This window comes from Lontra canadensis, unplaced genomic scaffold (assembly GCF_010015895.1).
Source record: "Lontra canadensis isolate GAN:19392208 unplaced genomic scaffold, GSC_riverotter_1.0 scaffold1, whole genome shotgun sequence".
NCBI lineage: Eukaryota > Metazoa > Chordata > Mammalia > Carnivora > Mustelidae > Lontra > Lontra canadensis.
In genome coordinates this window covers 66,328,620-66,345,658 of record NW_022630995.1, presented here as the reverse complement: position 1 = coordinate 66,345,658, position 17,039 = coordinate 66,328,620, and the positions used below count along the sequence as shown (strand labels likewise).

Below are 17,039 nucleotides of genomic sequence, written 5' to 3'. Positions count from 1 at the left end.
AATCACAACGAGGGTCACAGCTGGCTTCCCTTGTCCTGATCTCTGTGTGACAGCAGCAGCAGCAGCAGCTTCCAAGCACCACATGAGTGCCTCTGATGGGCTGTCAGGAACAAAGGAACAAACTCGTGCTCCAGCAGGATGCGGCCTCCTAAGGGCAAGGCCATGTCTGCGGTATCACCCCTGGGTCCTCAGCACCTGTGACCTTTCCTATTAGTTGAATGAATGAAATGAAAAGGAAATAATCTTCCCAATAATCTCGCAAAGAAGACATTATTTTTATCATTTCATGCATGGGAAAATTGAAGTTTCTAGCTAGAGTTATACTGTTAGCAATTGAGCTAGAATTTGAAATCAGGTCTACCCCAAACCAGTGTTCAGCTGCCTCTGGAGTTCGGTCAAACAGTGCCAGATAATTCCTGAAATCATTTTTCTTAAGAATATGAGGGAAAACAAGACAAGTAAAAGCCATGGCAGCAAAACCATAGAAAGGACAACTGGTGAAGAGAACAGGGTAAGGGCTACACAGACATACCCAAGAGAGCAGTTCGCACTGGGCTAATACTCCTGCACTTGGCCTGATCTGCAGCCCCAAGACCAGCATGTAGCCTGCCTTGTGTGACACTGGGGGCTGAGTGAGGGGCTCAGCTGCACCTTCCCGCACCTCTATGGTCCCAGGTGGCCCACTCCTTCACCTGAGAGCTTTAGTTTGGTCCCCACCTCCTCCATCACTGCCTCTCTGTCTCTCCTCATGAGCATTGTCTTCCCTGTGCTTTTGATCCTTGCCCCTGCACTTCTGTATTTTCCACAACATTTTATCGTCTTTCGTATTAGGATTTATTCAGTATTTTTGCCCATCTGCTCGTTCCCTCCAGTCCCCAGACTCCCCAAGGTCAGTGACTGTGATTCAGCAGAAACACCTTGAACAGCCTAACATGTAAGAAGTGCTCAGTGAACTGCTGAATGAATGAATGAATGAATGGGCAGTAGGAGGAGATTGGGAGAGGGAGGCAGGGGTCAGAACACCAAGAGCCCTGGACATGAGGTACGGAGAAGAGAATGTGGCTGGCCTGTGAGGCTGTCTGGCTGCTGGACAGGAGAATGGGAGGGCCCGCAAAGACAGCCAAGGTGAGTGGGATGAGAAGGGTAGCGGAGAGCAATGTCCAGGAGCAACACTCCACAGGACCTGGCGATGGGGCTTGAAAACCAGGCCTCCCACCTGAGCCACCAGGAAACTGAGGCAGATCTGGCATAAAAGGATGAAATCACTGTAGCTTTCTTTTTTAAAGATTTATTTATTTATTTTAGAGAGAACAGAGGGCAGAGGATGAGAGTGAGAGAAACTTAAGCAGACTCTGTGCTGAGCACAGAGCCTGACGTGGGGATCAATCTCATGACCCTGATACCATGACCTGAGACAAAACCGAGAGTCAGAAGCTCAACCAACTGCACCACCCAGGGGCTCCCACTGTGAAGTGATACTTGGAGAATGAGGGGAATGCTCCTTTTATTCTACATAGAAATTGGAAAATATTTAATCCTTGAAATAACAAAGTATACAGGTAAAAACATCTCATTTGGGTTTCAAATAGTGGTACAGAGTTAGCAATAGTTACATGACCTATGAAAATCTTGATAATAAATAATTTGATAGCACAATGATATTATGTGAGAGATCCTCATCAGGTAAGCAGCAAAATCACATGCCAACAACGTAAAGACCCTGAATATAATTAGTTCAAATTAACTACTTTAACATGTATATAGGTAATGATGAAATAGGGCTTAAATATTGTACCTGGAAAACAAGACTCTTCATTGGATGATGCTGCCTGAGCCCGAAGGCAAATTTTCTAAGAATCTTTAAGGAGTAACAACCTAAGAATGGTGGGCACACTGAGAACAGAACAGAACATTTCCTGTTAGAACAATACTTCTCGTATATGCTGATCGCTAGAAAAAACCCATAATCTTGTCACGTGTGGAGACACTGGCTACTGGGGCCATGAGTATTCTTTTCCTTCTTCCTTAGAAAAAGACACTCAAATTGTTGTTAAGGACCCCCACCTTTAAGCCAGCCAGCAGAGGCTATCTTGTGGCCACAGTGACTAGTTGAAGGGTGGCTTAGGCTATTTCTGAAAGATGCAAGGAGATGCAAGGAGGGCATCTGCAAAAGATGCTTCCTTCTCCTTCCATGGAAGTGACATGGAGAGATGTGTTCAGAGTACGGAGCAAAAAAAAAACTAAGTAGTTTTTGCCAAGACCTGCTGGGACGCTGAGGAAGAGAAGCTGGAAATGGGGGACAGAAGCTGGACCTGCTGTATAAGTTAGGCTGCCAGATCAAATCTTGCCTGAAGCTGGCCCTCCCTTGGACTTCTAAGTTAGGTAAGCTGAGAAATACCTTGATAGTTTACATCAGTTTGGGTTTGATTTTCTGTTGTTTGCCACTGGACGTATTTGGATGAATACTCGGATAAGCAGTAATTTAATCACCCAGTGTAGACACGTGGGCAAAAGCACTCAGTGCTGACCCTCCACACATGCTCCTCCTTCTCAAGGTGGCAAGGGAGGGGAGGAGCCTGCTCTCTTGAGCCAAAGGACAGGAAGGGGACAGCCCAGCAAGACAGAAAACCTACTCTAGTCAAATACCACAGAAAAGCACTGTGGCTGAGTTTAGCAAGTGAATTAGCATGAATTCCCCCCACCCTTCATACCTGAACAAGTTCCTCCTAGTAATTTTCTACCCAGTGACTCTGTCCACATCCCTACTGGCCGTAAATTCCCACGTGCCCTTGCTGTATTTGGAGTTGAATTTTATCTCTCTTCCCTATTGCAATAATCTTGAATAAACACTTCCTTGCCTGTTCAACTCTCTCTGGTGCAATTTTTCTTTGACAAAATACAACATGTCAACATTTGTGGGATATAGTTAGAACTGTGGGGAAGAATGAAATTTTATAGCACAAAAAAATGTACACGAGAAAAAAGGAAAAATCTTAAGGCAAAAATCTAAAATTGCACCTTGAGAACCTACCAAAGTAAAGAAAAATAAACCCAAATCAAGCAGAAGAAATAAAAGAATAAAGAACAGAAATCAATAAAATTGAAAACAGATAAAACCCACTGAAAAAAATAGCTGTTCATTGAAAAAGATCAATAACACTGATAAAACTCTGTCTAGACTGACAAAGAAAAAAGAGAGAAGACACAAATTACCAGTATCAGAAATGAAATAGGGGACATCACTACAGATCCTGCAGACATCAAAAGGTTAAGGGAATGCTACAAACAACTATATGCACAACAATTTCACAAATAAGGCAAAATGGACTAATTTTTCAAAAAATACAACCAAACAAAATTTACCCAGTATGAAACAAGATAATATGAATAACCCTATATGTTGGTAAAATTGAACACGTGATTTTAAAACTCTCCAACAAGAAACCTCCAGGCCCAGACAATTTTATTAGCAAATTCTACCAAATTTAAAGAAGATCTTTTTTTAAGATTTTATTTTTAAGTAATCTCTATACCCAATGTGGGGCTTGAAGTTACCACCCTGAGATAAAGAGACACATACTCTATGGACCGAGTCACCCAGGCATACCTATTTAAAGAATTAACACAAATTCCACGCGATATCTTCCAGAAAATGCAAGAGGAGGAATATTTCCTACTTTGTGAAACTAGTGTTATCCTGGTATCCAAACCAGATAAAAACAGATCTATATTTCTCATGAGTATATACACAAAAATCCTTTAAAAATATTAGTACATATTGGCATTAAAATAGACACATAGGCCAATAGAACTGAATAGAGAGCCCAGAAATAAAGCTATGATTATATGGCCAATAAATCTACAACAAAAGAGGCAAGAATATCCAATAGGGAAAAGACAGTCTCTCTGGTAAATGGTGTTGAGGAACCTGGACAGATACATTCAAAGGAATGAATCTAGACCACTATCTTATACCATGTAAAAATTAACACAAAATGGATTAAAGAGTTGAATATAAGACCCAAAAGCATAAAAATCCTCAAAGAAAACATAGGTGGTAAGCTTCTTGACATCAGTCTCAGCATTGATCTGACCCCAAAAGCACAAATAAACAAGTGGGAGTAGGTTAAACTAAAAAAATAAAAAACTTCTGCAAAGGGAGGAAAAAAAGGCAACCTATTGAATGGGAAAAAATTATAAATCATATATCCTGTAAGGCATTAATATCCAAAATGCATAAGGAATTCAAATAACTCAATAGCAAAAAAAAAAAAAACCTGATTAAAAAATGAGCAGAGGACCTGAATAGATGTTTTTCTGAAGAAGATGTGCAAATGGTCAACAGGCACATGAAATGATGCTTAACATCACTCATTATCAGGGAAATGCAAATCAAAACCATGAAGAGATATTATCTCATACCTGCCGGGATGGCTATTATCAGAAAGACAAGAAACAACAAGTGTTGGCAAATATGTAGAGAAAAGGAAGATCTTGTACACTGTTAATAGGAATGGAAATTGGTGCAGCCACTGTGGAAACAGGGTAGAGACTCCCCAAAGATATAAAAATAGAATTATCGTATTATGCAGCAATTCTACTACTGGGTATTTGCCTGAAGAAAACAAAAGCATGAACTTGAAAAGACACATACATCCCTATGTTTATTGCAGCATTATTTACAATAGCTAAGATATGGAAGCAGCCCAAGTGTCCACTGATGGATGAATGGATTTAGAAGATATGGTATGTATATATTATGGAATGTTAGCCATAAAAAGAAGGAGTTCTCGCCATTTGTGACAACATGGATGAATCCTGAGGGCATTATGTTAAGTGAAATAAGTCAGAGAAAGACAAATAATACCATATGATTTCACTTATATATGGAATCTAAAAATAAAACTAAAGAACAAACAAAACAAAATTAAACTCATAGATTCAGAGAACAGGTTGATGATTATCAGAGGGGTAAGGCAACTGGGGAGTAGATCAACTAAGTTAAGGGGGTCACCCATATGGCGACAGAGGGTAATTAGACTTAGTGTGATGATCAATTTTATTCATTATTTCAAAAGCATTTTGTGACCACCCATCATATGGTAGACACTGAGCTCATTTCTGGGATAGAATGTTGAGACAACTCGAAGAGTGTATAGTAGAAGGAAGGCAAACACTACAGCAAGGGAGTAAGTGATATTATATAGGTTAAGCTGAGGATAATCTGGGGATGAACATTTCCAATGAAACTATCTTAAATTAAAATCATGTAAGAATAGACAAACGGGGGCGCCTGGGTGGCTCAGTGGGTTAAGCCTCTGCCTTTGGCTCAGGACATGATCTCAGCGTCCTGGAATGGAGCCCCACATTGGGCTCTCTGCTCAGCGGGGAGACTGCTTCCCTCTCTTTCTCTGCCTGCCTCTCTGCCTACTTGTGATGTCTGTCAAATAAATAAAATCTTAAAAAAAAAAAAAGAATAGACAAATGGACCAAGGGCACAAAACTGAGAGCCTAAAAACAGACCCAGCATCTATCAAAATTCAAGGATAGAGGAATTGCAAATTACTGTAAGTTATTCCAACAGCTTCCTGTAACCATAGTTATAACAAGCAGTTATTCAGATGGGAACATAATGGGATCTCTCCCTTTCATCTGTATAAATGCAAATTCCAGAGGGACTGCAGACCCAATGTAAAAAGCAAAGCCCTAAAACAATTAAAAGAGAATTAGAGTATCATGAGGATCTCTGTGTTAAAAAAAAAAAAAGGTTCCTTAAAAAAGACACAAAGCATTAAAACCATAAAGAAAAGAGTATGAAGTTGATATGAGCACAGAAAACACCTGTGATTCAACGTCATCAAACACAACATAAAAACATCAAACACAGACTAAGAGAAAATATTTATGTAAGTAAATGAAAGACTAGTATCCATAAAATATAAGGAAATTTTATAAATTAATAAGGAAAGACAAACTGTTAAATTGAAAATGGGCAAAAGAAATAAACAAGCAAGTCACTGAAGAAACTGCAAAGAAACCTGAATCTTAAACCACAATAAATACTAATTCACATGCATCCAAGCGGCAAAGACTAGAACGTGTGGAAACATCAAGAGCAGCAGACATTGTGGAGCAGCACGGAGCTCTCTCCAAAGCTGCAGGTGGGGAGGGGTGTGCCTTTCCACCCCCTGGAGAGTGCCAGGTGATGTCAGGAAAGCAGCACCTAGCATGCCCTCTGGCCAGGCAACACGAGTAACCAGGAGGGGAAACCCTGGCATGTGTCTAAGAATATATATCACAGCATTATTTTTAATTCTTGCAGCATTGTTTCTAATAGTGGAAATCTGGAAAACATCTAGTATGTTTATACAATGAAATACTATATAGTAGCCCAGATAAATGGACTAGTGCTACTTCAGCCAGTGTGGATAAATCTCAAAAACATAATGTTGAATGAGAACAGCAAGCTATAGGGCACCAGGCTGACTCAGTCGGTTAAGCACCTGCCTTCCACTCAGATTGTGATCCCAGGATCCTGGGATCCAGCCCTGCGCCAGGCTCCCTGTTCAGCTCTCTCCCTGCTTCTCCCTCTCCCTCTGCCCCTCCCCCCTGCAACTGCTCTTTCTCAAATAAAATATTTGAAAAAAAAAAAAAAGAGAAAAAAGAAAACAGCAACTTATATAAGTACGAATTGATACCATTTATATAAAGTTTAAAAACAGTAAAAAAAAATATAGTTTAGGGATATATATACACACACACATATGTACATATACATACATCTATTTAAGTGTGTGTATGTGTGTACATGCACACGTGTGTGTATTTGTAGTACAGACTGGACGGGATGACAAACATTAACTTTAAGGTAGAAAGAAACTGGGGGTGCCTGGGTGGCTCAGTGGGTTAAAGCCTCTACCTTCGGCTCGGGTCATAATCCCAGGATCCTGGGATGGAGCCCTACATCGGGCTTTCTGCTCAGCAGGGAGCCTGCTTCCCCACCCTCTCTGCCTGCCTCTCTGCCTACTTGTGATCTCTGTCAAATGGATAAATAAAATCTTTAGAAAGAAAGAAAGAAAGAAAGAAAGAAAGAAAGAAAGAAAGAAAGAAAGAGCAAGCAACTTGGGAAAAGAGCAGACAGGAGCTTTAAATGCACCCAAGTAACATTTAAGCTCTTAGAATGAATGATGGACACACATGTGTTCATTATATTGGTGCCATGCCTTTTTCACAGGGAGAGGGGCCTCTTGCTGAGCTTTGGGTTGGGGGAGGCTGTCAGATGATGCTTCCTGATGGACATATTCCCTGAGCTGCTGCCAGAAGAGCAGGCAATGACCAGGCCAAGAAGGTCGGGCTGCAGGAAGATGTGTTCAGGGACCAAGGGGCAGAAAAGGGACCTAAACAAAGGTAAAAAGAATAGCCTTAAGGCAAGGAAAATCATGAGGGGTCAAGGAATCACAAATTACATCAAAGCATTCACCATTATATCAAAAAATCTTAACTTGTCTCCATCTCAGTTTGATACCAAAAAAGCTAGTGCAAACATGCTAACAAGATAACAGACACAGAATTAGGAAAATGAAGAAACTAGGAGGGAGAGCACTCACCAAGGAGCCAAAGCTAAATCATACCTGGATCTCTAGACGTCCAGACAATATATTTTAAAGCTGTGACATTTTAGGAACTTTTAAAAGCTAACCTAGAAGAAGACCAAAGAGCCAGGATATTAAAGAATTTATAACAATACAATGGGTGAGGTCAGATATTTTGAATTATGAAACGTGGGTGAATTCAGACCTAGAACCACTTAGTGCAAGTGGCACTGTGGGGACACAAGGACAGTGACAAAAACTAGCCTGTTGACACAGAATGTTTCTGGAGGGGCATCTGAAGCCACGACCAACAAGAAGGTATTAGGAGATGAAGATATGGTGAGAACGTGGCTCCTGGCAAGTGCGAGGGAACAGAGAGGTCCTCTGCCCCTGCTCAGAAGCAGGCCTTCGTAAAAATATGATGATGGGTCCAAGAGAGACACAAAACAAAGATGGACAGGCATGAACTCTAAAAGATCCAAGTCAAGGGAAGAGGAGAATTGAGGTTCTTGACCAGCTCCCAGCTAGGGTAGTGAACATGACTGTCCAGCTCAAGGAAGAGGCTGGGCCTACACTGTTAACACCTGCAATCCCAATGATGATCCCATACCATGTGACTTTGAGACACAGGAAGGCAGCTCAAGAGTGGCTCACTTGTCCAGGTTCTCACTCAGTAAGTACTTGGTGCCTACCAGGTGGGTTCCAGGTGCAGAGCCAGGCCTGGGGGGTAAGTCAACAAAAGAGGTAAAAAAAGTCCCTGTTCTCATGGAACATACAATGTAGTGGGGTAAACAGAGGTCAATAGGCAGTTAAACCCCATGTAGTGACCATCAGGCAAGTACAGGGAACATCTAGGACAGCACTAGACTGAGGTTTGATAAAGCAAATATTGAACAATGAAGCCCTCAATGCTAAGAGAACACAAAGAATGAGGGTTTTAGGTGGATGAAAATTACCAGATGGGGGCTTCTACTTCCACTAAGGATGAACACAGTTGGAAAGAAAGTGCTTCCACTAACAAGGAAGGTAAGAAACACAACTCATAATGTAAAGCCCTAAAAATACACATATTCTTTGACTCAGGAATTCCATCTTTAGGAATCCTATAGAAATCATTAGAAAAATGTTCCAAAAATATACATACAGGTATGTTTGTGGCATCTCTGTATAAAATAAGTACAACTGAAAACAATCTAAATGACCATCACCAGGGCCAGTCATCAAGGGGAGTATAAAGCAGCTGTTAAAAATGAAGATGTGGGGGCGCCTGGGTGGCTCAGTGGGTTAAAGCCTCTGCCTTCGGCTCAGGTCATGATCCCGGGGTCCTGGGATCGAGCCCCGCATCGGGCTCTCTGCTCAGCGGAGAGCCTGCTTCCTCCTCTCTCTCTGCCTGCCTCTCTGTCTACTTGTGATCTCTGTCTGTCAAATAAATAAAAAAAAAAATCTTAAAAAAAAAAAAAAAATGAAGATGTGGACTTCAAGTGGAAGGTAGTGGTAAAATGCATGTGTTATGTTTATACCTTCGCCTTCCAAAAATTCATTTGAAATGATAGAAAATAAATAAATAAAACAAGAATGTCACTAAAAAGTGCTACCCATAAAACAGAGGAGTGCTACCCATAAGCCAGAGGTACTGGAGATTTCTGGAAGAGGATAAAACACAGCAAGATATTAATCTGGAAATGCAATAGAAAATACAAACTTACAATCCCGTACAGGCACCAGCAAGGACCTCACAAAGAGAGTGCTTTTGCAGTAGAACTCCAGAATTACTCTTTGATGAGAAGCAGCAGCAGCTAAGAGAAAGGGTGCAGCAGGCACCTGCCTTCAGAGGAGGCACCAGTGTTAGTCCTGCTCATGGTGAGCCGATAAAGACCACAGAAGAGGTCTCTAAAGTGGGGCGTCCAAAGAAAGACCTTGCTAAGATGGGTGAAAAGTCCAGAGAGCATAGGGCCCTGATCGGGGCTGCAGCTCCTGCCATGTGTGAGCCCACCCAGCCCCGCACAACCACCTGCTGTGAGCACTGGATACCCCCACACGTAAAGGTCAGGTGAAGGCTGGAGAGACGCCGTCCAGACCCATGACAGGGGGGGACCCATGGGGTAGACAGATGTATTGTGAAAGGGAAGGAAAGAGCACCGAAATGTTTTATTCTACACACATCCAAGGTATGTGAATTTATCACATATATACTCATATGTATATATTTTTATAGTACATATTTAAATAATTAATGTATTTAATTCATATATTTAAATAATTCAAATGTTTAAATCTAAATATAGATTCAGGTCAATATTAATGTATGATATCAAGATGTCATAAGTGAAATTGAAAAGTATAAAATTAAAATGGGGTTTTATTTTGGTAGAAAAACAGTATTTTATAAATATGAGTACTTAGCAAAAAGTCAACAAAGATAGATGCCAAAATGCTAACCACAGTTAATTCTGCATGGTGGGATAATAGGAGACTTTTACTAGTTTTTGTTTATTTGTTTGTTTACATTTCTATACTTGAGGAAGTGGTCTGCAATGAAAAATCAGTAATGAGTCATCTTTAAATAAAAAAAATATAAAGCCATTTAAAAGCTAATTGCTTTGAGTATTATTAGAGCTGCATCATAAATTCAAGGGTATTATACTTTTTTCATCAGAGACAGCTGGAACAACAACAAAGAAATGGAGGAGGTCATCAGAGCATCAGACATCTCAACACATTTCTGGACCTCAGAAGCCTCCCGTCCAGTCCACGTTTGAAGATAAGCAAGGGGGAGTGGGAACAGGGTGTCCCTTGGGCCCTCACCCCCAGCAAACATGACTCTCTGGATGGAAAGGACCCCTTACTAATTCAACACTTTGTGAAGGCAGGGAGCACATGTCTTGTTCCCTCACTCTGTTCCCCAAACACAGCAGGTGTTAAATGAGGATCAGCTGAATGGGTCAACAGAGCAAAACACACCCATCAATATGGGGCCTGCTCTCAGAAAGGGAAGGCAAATCCACAGATAGGCAGAAAGTCAGCTCTGAGGCACCGAAGCTGGCATCTGCCAAGGAGTGCTAACTTACCGGGTGCCGGGTTGAAAGTCTTCCGGTCACAGTTCCCATCTGATTCCAAGTAGAGGAAATGGAACCCTTTGTCAGTTAGAAAGAATCAGTTTCAGTGTGGGCAATGCCGTGTGAAATCAAGAATACACAGGCCCACGGGCCCTGCTCACAGTCTCCCTGCTCACAGTACACAGCACTCACTGCTCTCCTGCAGACGTCCACAAGCTGCTGGCCCAAAGCCCTCAACCCTGAGAGGCCGCTGGGCATCAGCCAACTGCTGGCCAACAAGGAGGGTCCCCCAACCCAGGCAGAAGCAGCAACAGGACATGTGGGTCTTTGGGTACCTTCAAGCCCCTGAGCATGGGGAGAGGAGGGCCATGTGCTGCGGGGACACCACATGGACTCCAGGCGGGGGTCTGCAGCCTAGACAGGGGCCCGCAGCCTAGATGGGGGCCCAGACAGAAGGCCTCTGCTGGTAGCCTCCTCCTCCTGCTTCCCTGCACTGGGTGCGGGCAGAGGTGTGGTGACAGGTGTCACAGTGCCTGGGCAGCCCCAGGACTCCCGCGTATGTGCAGCTCCAGGCCTGAAGGCATGATGCCAACTCAGGCTATAAAGAGACCCGCTAATAACAAATCACGGCTCACAGCTCAAGAATATTTGGTGATTTCATTGTTAACTAAAATTTCAGGAAATTGTATATGTCTCTGAGGCCCCATGGAAACCACATTCCTGAGCACAGGATCTCGTTCAGCTCCATTACCTTTTTCATGCAAGCTAGTAATCCATCCACAAAGGCTGACTTGGTCTTGTGAACCTAGGTAACACAGACAAAAGTAATCATTTTCTTGTTTAAGCATTGAGCAGGAACCAGCGTCACAGACGTGTTTCACAGAGCACTGGGCGTGTGCCACTCACGTGTCCACTCCGATGACTCCAGGAGGCCCTGCAACAGCCTGGTGCGGGACCCAGAATTAAACAATGATGCACAGAAAAAGATGGCACCCTACCCCCTTTTCTGGAATAATTCTGGAATCATTCTTCTCACAGAAATGTTGCAGAGATAAATGGAGCGTCGTTGTGGGTACCTGTCCTCCTGCATCCCCTAAGGTGTCTTTAGTTCTCCTCTAGTCGTTTCATCCCTTCAAGAGAAGGCTGTTTGGTGTCATGACCAAGCCCTGTCAGCTGCCACACCTCAGGAGAGCAGCAGGCCGCAGGTTCAGGGGATGGCAGACTGATGGTACAGGCGGTGGCCCAAGTTATGGCCGCAGCTCACCAACAGCAGAGAACACATGCAGGTGCATGGACAGAGGAAGCGCGGGCCGCTGAGGAAGGGGGCGCGCCAGCGAACAAGGGCACCACCATGCTGAGAGAGGAGTGGGGAACCTCACCAGGCCCAGGGCTGGGGAGCAGCCGGAGGTCCTCAAGAGGCTTCTGAACTCTGCTGGTAGAGTCTAGCCCACAGCGAAGCCACCTGATGACAACACACATCCCCTCCCCGCCTTCATCCATCCTCGTCCCCATGGGACCTGGTGGCTCCAGCCGAGTGGGGTGCACGAGAGCAGCGCAGGTACCAAGTCACCTGAATGAGCTCTGTCCCCCTCGGAACACTGCCAGCGCTACTGCCATGATCACGGACTGATGGCTTTTGTCAGGGGCGGTGCCAGACGGCCCCCTCTCTCACCAACTCACTCACTCACAAAGGAAACTTACCCGTCTATATTCCAAAATTATCTTGGGTAATGGATGAAGGTCCTGCAGAGCACTTAACTGAAAAATGAGGATAAATGTCACCAATATAATTCCTTCATTTAATTTTAACATTTTGAACACTTATTTTCAGCTGGAGAAAGTCCTAGTAATAAGTGGTCGTATTGACCATATTTTCCAAAGTGAAGATTCATAATAAATGTAGTTTTCAAGTGTCTTAATCTAAATCCCTTATAAAATCACTGCCGTCCATATGGGAGCTAAAGGCCCTTAACACAGGCTTGGAATAAGATTGCTTCCAAGATTAAATTCATGGAATCCAAATCCAGGATATGCAAAATACCACACAGGAGAATAAACTAAGAAAATGCCTCCAAAAAGAGTTTAGGAACATCCAATGTTTCAATCACAGTTATCTGGGCATAATGTCAGGGAGGTAATCTCAGAATAGGATTACGGATTTTAACAAATTTTAAAAGGCCAAAATATGGGGCGCCTGGGTGGCTCAATTGGTTGAGCAGGTGCCTTTGGCTCAGGCCCTGATTCCAGGGTCCTGGGATAAGCACCGCATCGGGCTCCCTGCTCAGAGGAGAGCTTGCCTCTCCGCCTACTTCTGATCTCTCTCTGTCAAAATAAATAAATAAAAATCTTTAAAAAAAAAAAAAAGGCCAAAATATTACATACAGGATGACTCAAGATCATAAGAACATGATTTGTTCGATTACCACAAAGTGAACACGCTGGGGTAAGGCCATGCACACAGAACACTCCAGGTGCCCTGTGCGTCCCACCCCTCCCCTGTAGGTAACCACCACCCTGACCTCCACCATGAAGGCCACTTTTCCCAGCTTTCAAACTTTGTATCAAAGGAAGGGGATAGGCACTGTGTGTGGCTTTTGTTCAATATGGTGGTTTTAACATTCATCTGTGTTGTATGAAGCAGCATTTCATTTACTTGTACTCCTATCTTCGACTATGTGAATGTAGGACAACTAGATTTTATCCTTGATGGATACTAATAACTTGTTTATAGGCCATGATGACTAGTGCTGCTGTGAACATTCTGGAGCCTGGATTTTGGTTAACATAATGTCCATGGTTCTGCTGAGTAGAAACACAGAGAGGAATGGAATCGCAGGGCCAACCGCAGCAGAGACACCACCAGCCAGTTCTCCCAAGTGAAGGCACCCGTCTGTACCCTGTCAGTATGGTAGGTGATCCAGTTGCCCCACATCTTTGCCAACACATGTCCCAATGTTAATGTTAGCCACTCTGGTAATTGTGTTGTGATACTGCACAGTAGTTGTGTATGTAATTCCTCAATGACGACTGTAGTAGGACCATATTCACACACTCATTGACTAAGTAGGTATCTTCCCTCATTAAACCCCTGTTCATGTCTGTTGCCCATTTAAAGAATTGGTTTGTGTGTCTTTTTTCCCCCCATGATTTGTAGGTATTTGTTATTCTGGACAGCAGTTTCTTCAGCCAATTATATTTACTGGAAATCTCTCTGCCCTCTGTGACTTTCTTATTTGTTTAATGGCATCTCTTCATTAACAGAGATTCTAAACTCTACTCTTGTCCAATGTATCCGTCTTTTCCTGCATGGGTAATGCATCCTGTATCCTACTTAGGGACATTCACGCACCAAAAGGTCTTGAGGATGTTCCTTTATGGTATCTTCTATAGTCTTTGTTGTTTTTGCCTTTCATATTTAGATGTACAGCTCATTTGGAGTTTATTTTTGCATATGCTGTGAAATAGGGCCATTTATGGAACGAGCCGTCCTTACTCACTGCTCTGCAGAGCCACCCTCTCAGAGATCGTGCCTATCATACAAGCGTGTGGACTCCCCACACTGGGTCCGTTGGTCTATTTGTTCATGCTCCTGTCGACACTACACTATGCTACTTAGTTCCTCGCAATCCCCATTGATTTAGGGTTAGTCTTGATGTCCAATGGACTAAGTCCTCCAGTAGTGCTAAGATCACACTGGCTTAGTTCTTTGCATTTCTTTGGCAATTTTGGAATCAGCTTGCCAGCTTCTCCAAAAAAACTGCTGCTAAGATTGTTCTGAATCTAGGGGCGCCTGGGTGGCTCAATGGGTTAAAGCCTCTGCCTTTGGTTTGGGTCACGCCTGGGATCTAGCCCCGCATTGGGCTCTCTGCTCAGCAGGGAGCCTGCTTCCCGCCTCTCTGCCTGCTTGTGATAAATAAAATCTTTAAAAAAAAAGATTGTTCTGAATCTATAGACCAGGCTGGGGTAACTGAGGCCATACACTCCTCTAACAGCGTAAGGCATAAAGTTGTATCCCGGTCTGTTTGAATAAAGACAGAGGACCCAAGGGTCTTGGCTGGCCACAGTTGTAAGCCAGAGAGCCGGTGCTGGTGCCATGGGAATAGGCACTCCCCGGGGGGGGGGGGGGGCACCTGACCTCAGTGCGATCCAGAATTGCCCTTTACTTAGAAAAGTTATCCCCGGGGGCATGGAAGTACATAAAAACACTTAGCAAAGAAAATTGCTTAAGATGGACTAGCTCTCCTTATCTGGATACCTTACTCACAAAATAACTTTCTAACCACAGTCTCTCTGTATATCTCTACTTGAGCCGAGTGAGAACGCTTGAAAGATATAAGTATTTGATATCATCCAACCGTGGAGCAAGCCCTACCGGCGCTGGTTTGCGATCAGAGGCGGTTCTGCAGCCACGGACCGCCCAGGGAGCTTTATCACATGCTCCCTGTTGGCTCCTGACAGCACATTCTTCTCAGCTACCTTCTCCCATGGCCACTCCGTAGTCTCTTGTGGGCGCCTCTTCCCTGACCTCTAAGTGTCAGTTTCTCAGCATTCAATTCTGTGGTTATCAATGTTGGCTGGCTTATGAGAAACAGCCGGGAGCTTCAAAAACATGCTTGGGCCTGGGCTGTCTGACCCACAGACATGATTCTGTGGTTCAGTCGTCAGCCTGGGCGTGAGTGTCTTTCCAAAGCTCTATCCAGGGTAGGGGACTACCATCCCAGGGCAATTTTACTAAAAACTGGCTGACCACTTGCAGCACAAGACTTCTCATGGACCCAACTGCTCCCGTGACATCTCCGTGCCCGTGTCTTGTGAACACCTCTGTCTTAATATGTCTGAGAGTGAATGCCTGACCAACACCCCACCTCCCACCCCTGCCCAGTAAACTGTTCCTCTCCTAGTTTTCCCTGGGTAGTGGCATTTTCTCTCTGCTCAGCTGCACAGCTAAGAAAACCAAGAGCTACCCCACAGTCTTCTGTTGACACTCACATGAACTCTCACTCACAGAGTTCCTTTCTGCTCCAGAAATTCTCTGGAAATTCGTCCACTGCTCCATCTTCACACCTGTCACCTGGACCACAGAGACTTCTGTCCCCACACTGCAGTGACAGCTTATTTTTTTAATAGTCATTTTCAGTATGTTGCATAATTTTTCATTTTTCCTTCGGTGAATTTGTATTTCTTCATTTTTTAAAAGATTTTATTTATTAATCTGTGAGAGAGAGCGAGCGAGCACGTGTGCACAAGCAGAGGGGAGCAACAGGCAGAGGGAGAATCAGGCTCCCCGCAGAGCAGGGAGCCCCAAAGTGGGGCTCAATCCTAGGACCCTGGGATCATGAACTGAGCAGAAGGCAGGCAGGCACTTAACCACTGAGCCACCCAGGCATCCCCAGTGACAGCCTATTAGCAAGACTCCTGCCTTGTATGTCCTGACTTTTCAGGACATAGCTCACATCTGTTAGGACACGCAGAATCCAAAGCCCTGACAACACCACATGCTGGCAAGGGTGTGAAGCCATAGGAACTCTCATCCACCTGGTGGGAAGGCAGAAAGATGTAGTCACTTTGGGAAGTAGTTTGTCAGTTTCTTACAAAATTCAATATACTTTTGCCATACGATCCAGCAATCATGCTCCTTGGTATTTACCCAGAGGAGCTGAAAACTTCAGTCCACACAAAAACCTGTACACAGATGTTTAGAGCAGCTTTCTTCCTCATTGCCAAAATTTGGAAGCAACCAAGATGTCCTTCAGTAGGTGAATGGATAATAACTGGGGTCCATCCAGATAATGGATCATTGAAAAGAAATGAGCTATCGGGGCGCCTGGGTAGCTCAGTGGGTTAAGCCTCTGCCTTCAGCTCAGGTCATGATCTCAGGGTCCTGGGATCAAGCCCCACATCGGGCTCCCTGCTCAGTGGGGAGCCTGCTTCCCCCCCTCTCTCTCTGCCTGGCTCTCTGCCTACTTGTGATCTCTGTCAAATAAAATAAAAATCTTAAAAAAAAAAAAGAAAAAATGAGCTATCAACTAGGAAAAGACATGGAGAACTTGAAATGCACAAATCTGAGGGAAAGAAGTCAGTCTGAAAAGGCTGCACACTGTATGGGTTCCATCTACAGGACATTCTAGAAAAGGCAAAACTATGGGGACAGGAAAATATTGGGGCAGGGGTGGGGTGAAGGGGGAACATGTGGAGAACGAGGGTGTTTAGGGCAGTGAAGGTACTCTGCGTGATACCACAGTGGTAGACACCCGTTATTACACATTTGTCCAAACCCATAGAATGTGCGACACAAAGGGTGACCCTGGAGATATACGATGGACTTTGGATGATGATGACTTGTCAGTGGAGGTTCACTGAATGTAACAAACAGTCTCAGTGGGGGGGGGGG

The 17,039-nt window shown here is 43.8% G+C and overlaps 1 protein-coding gene across 1 annotated transcript in view; it reads right to left on the bottom strand.

Moving 5' to 3' along the window:
• The window catches only part of POLN (DNA polymerase nu), a 139,380-nt gene that overhangs the window by 72,838 nt on the left and 49,503 nt on the right, over positions 1 to 17,039 (bottom strand). The window contains exons 12-14 of the mRNA XM_032856283.1: positions 12,350 to 12,406; positions 11,400 to 11,453; positions 10,661 to 10,726 (exon numbers count right to left, since the gene is read on the bottom strand). Of these exons, the coding sequence (XP_032712174.1) occupies positions 10,661 to 10,726; positions 11,400 to 11,453; positions 12,350 to 12,406 (177 nt within the window). The remainder of the gene's footprint in view (positions 1 to 10,660; positions 10,727 to 11,399; positions 11,454 to 12,349; positions 12,407 to 17,039) is intronic.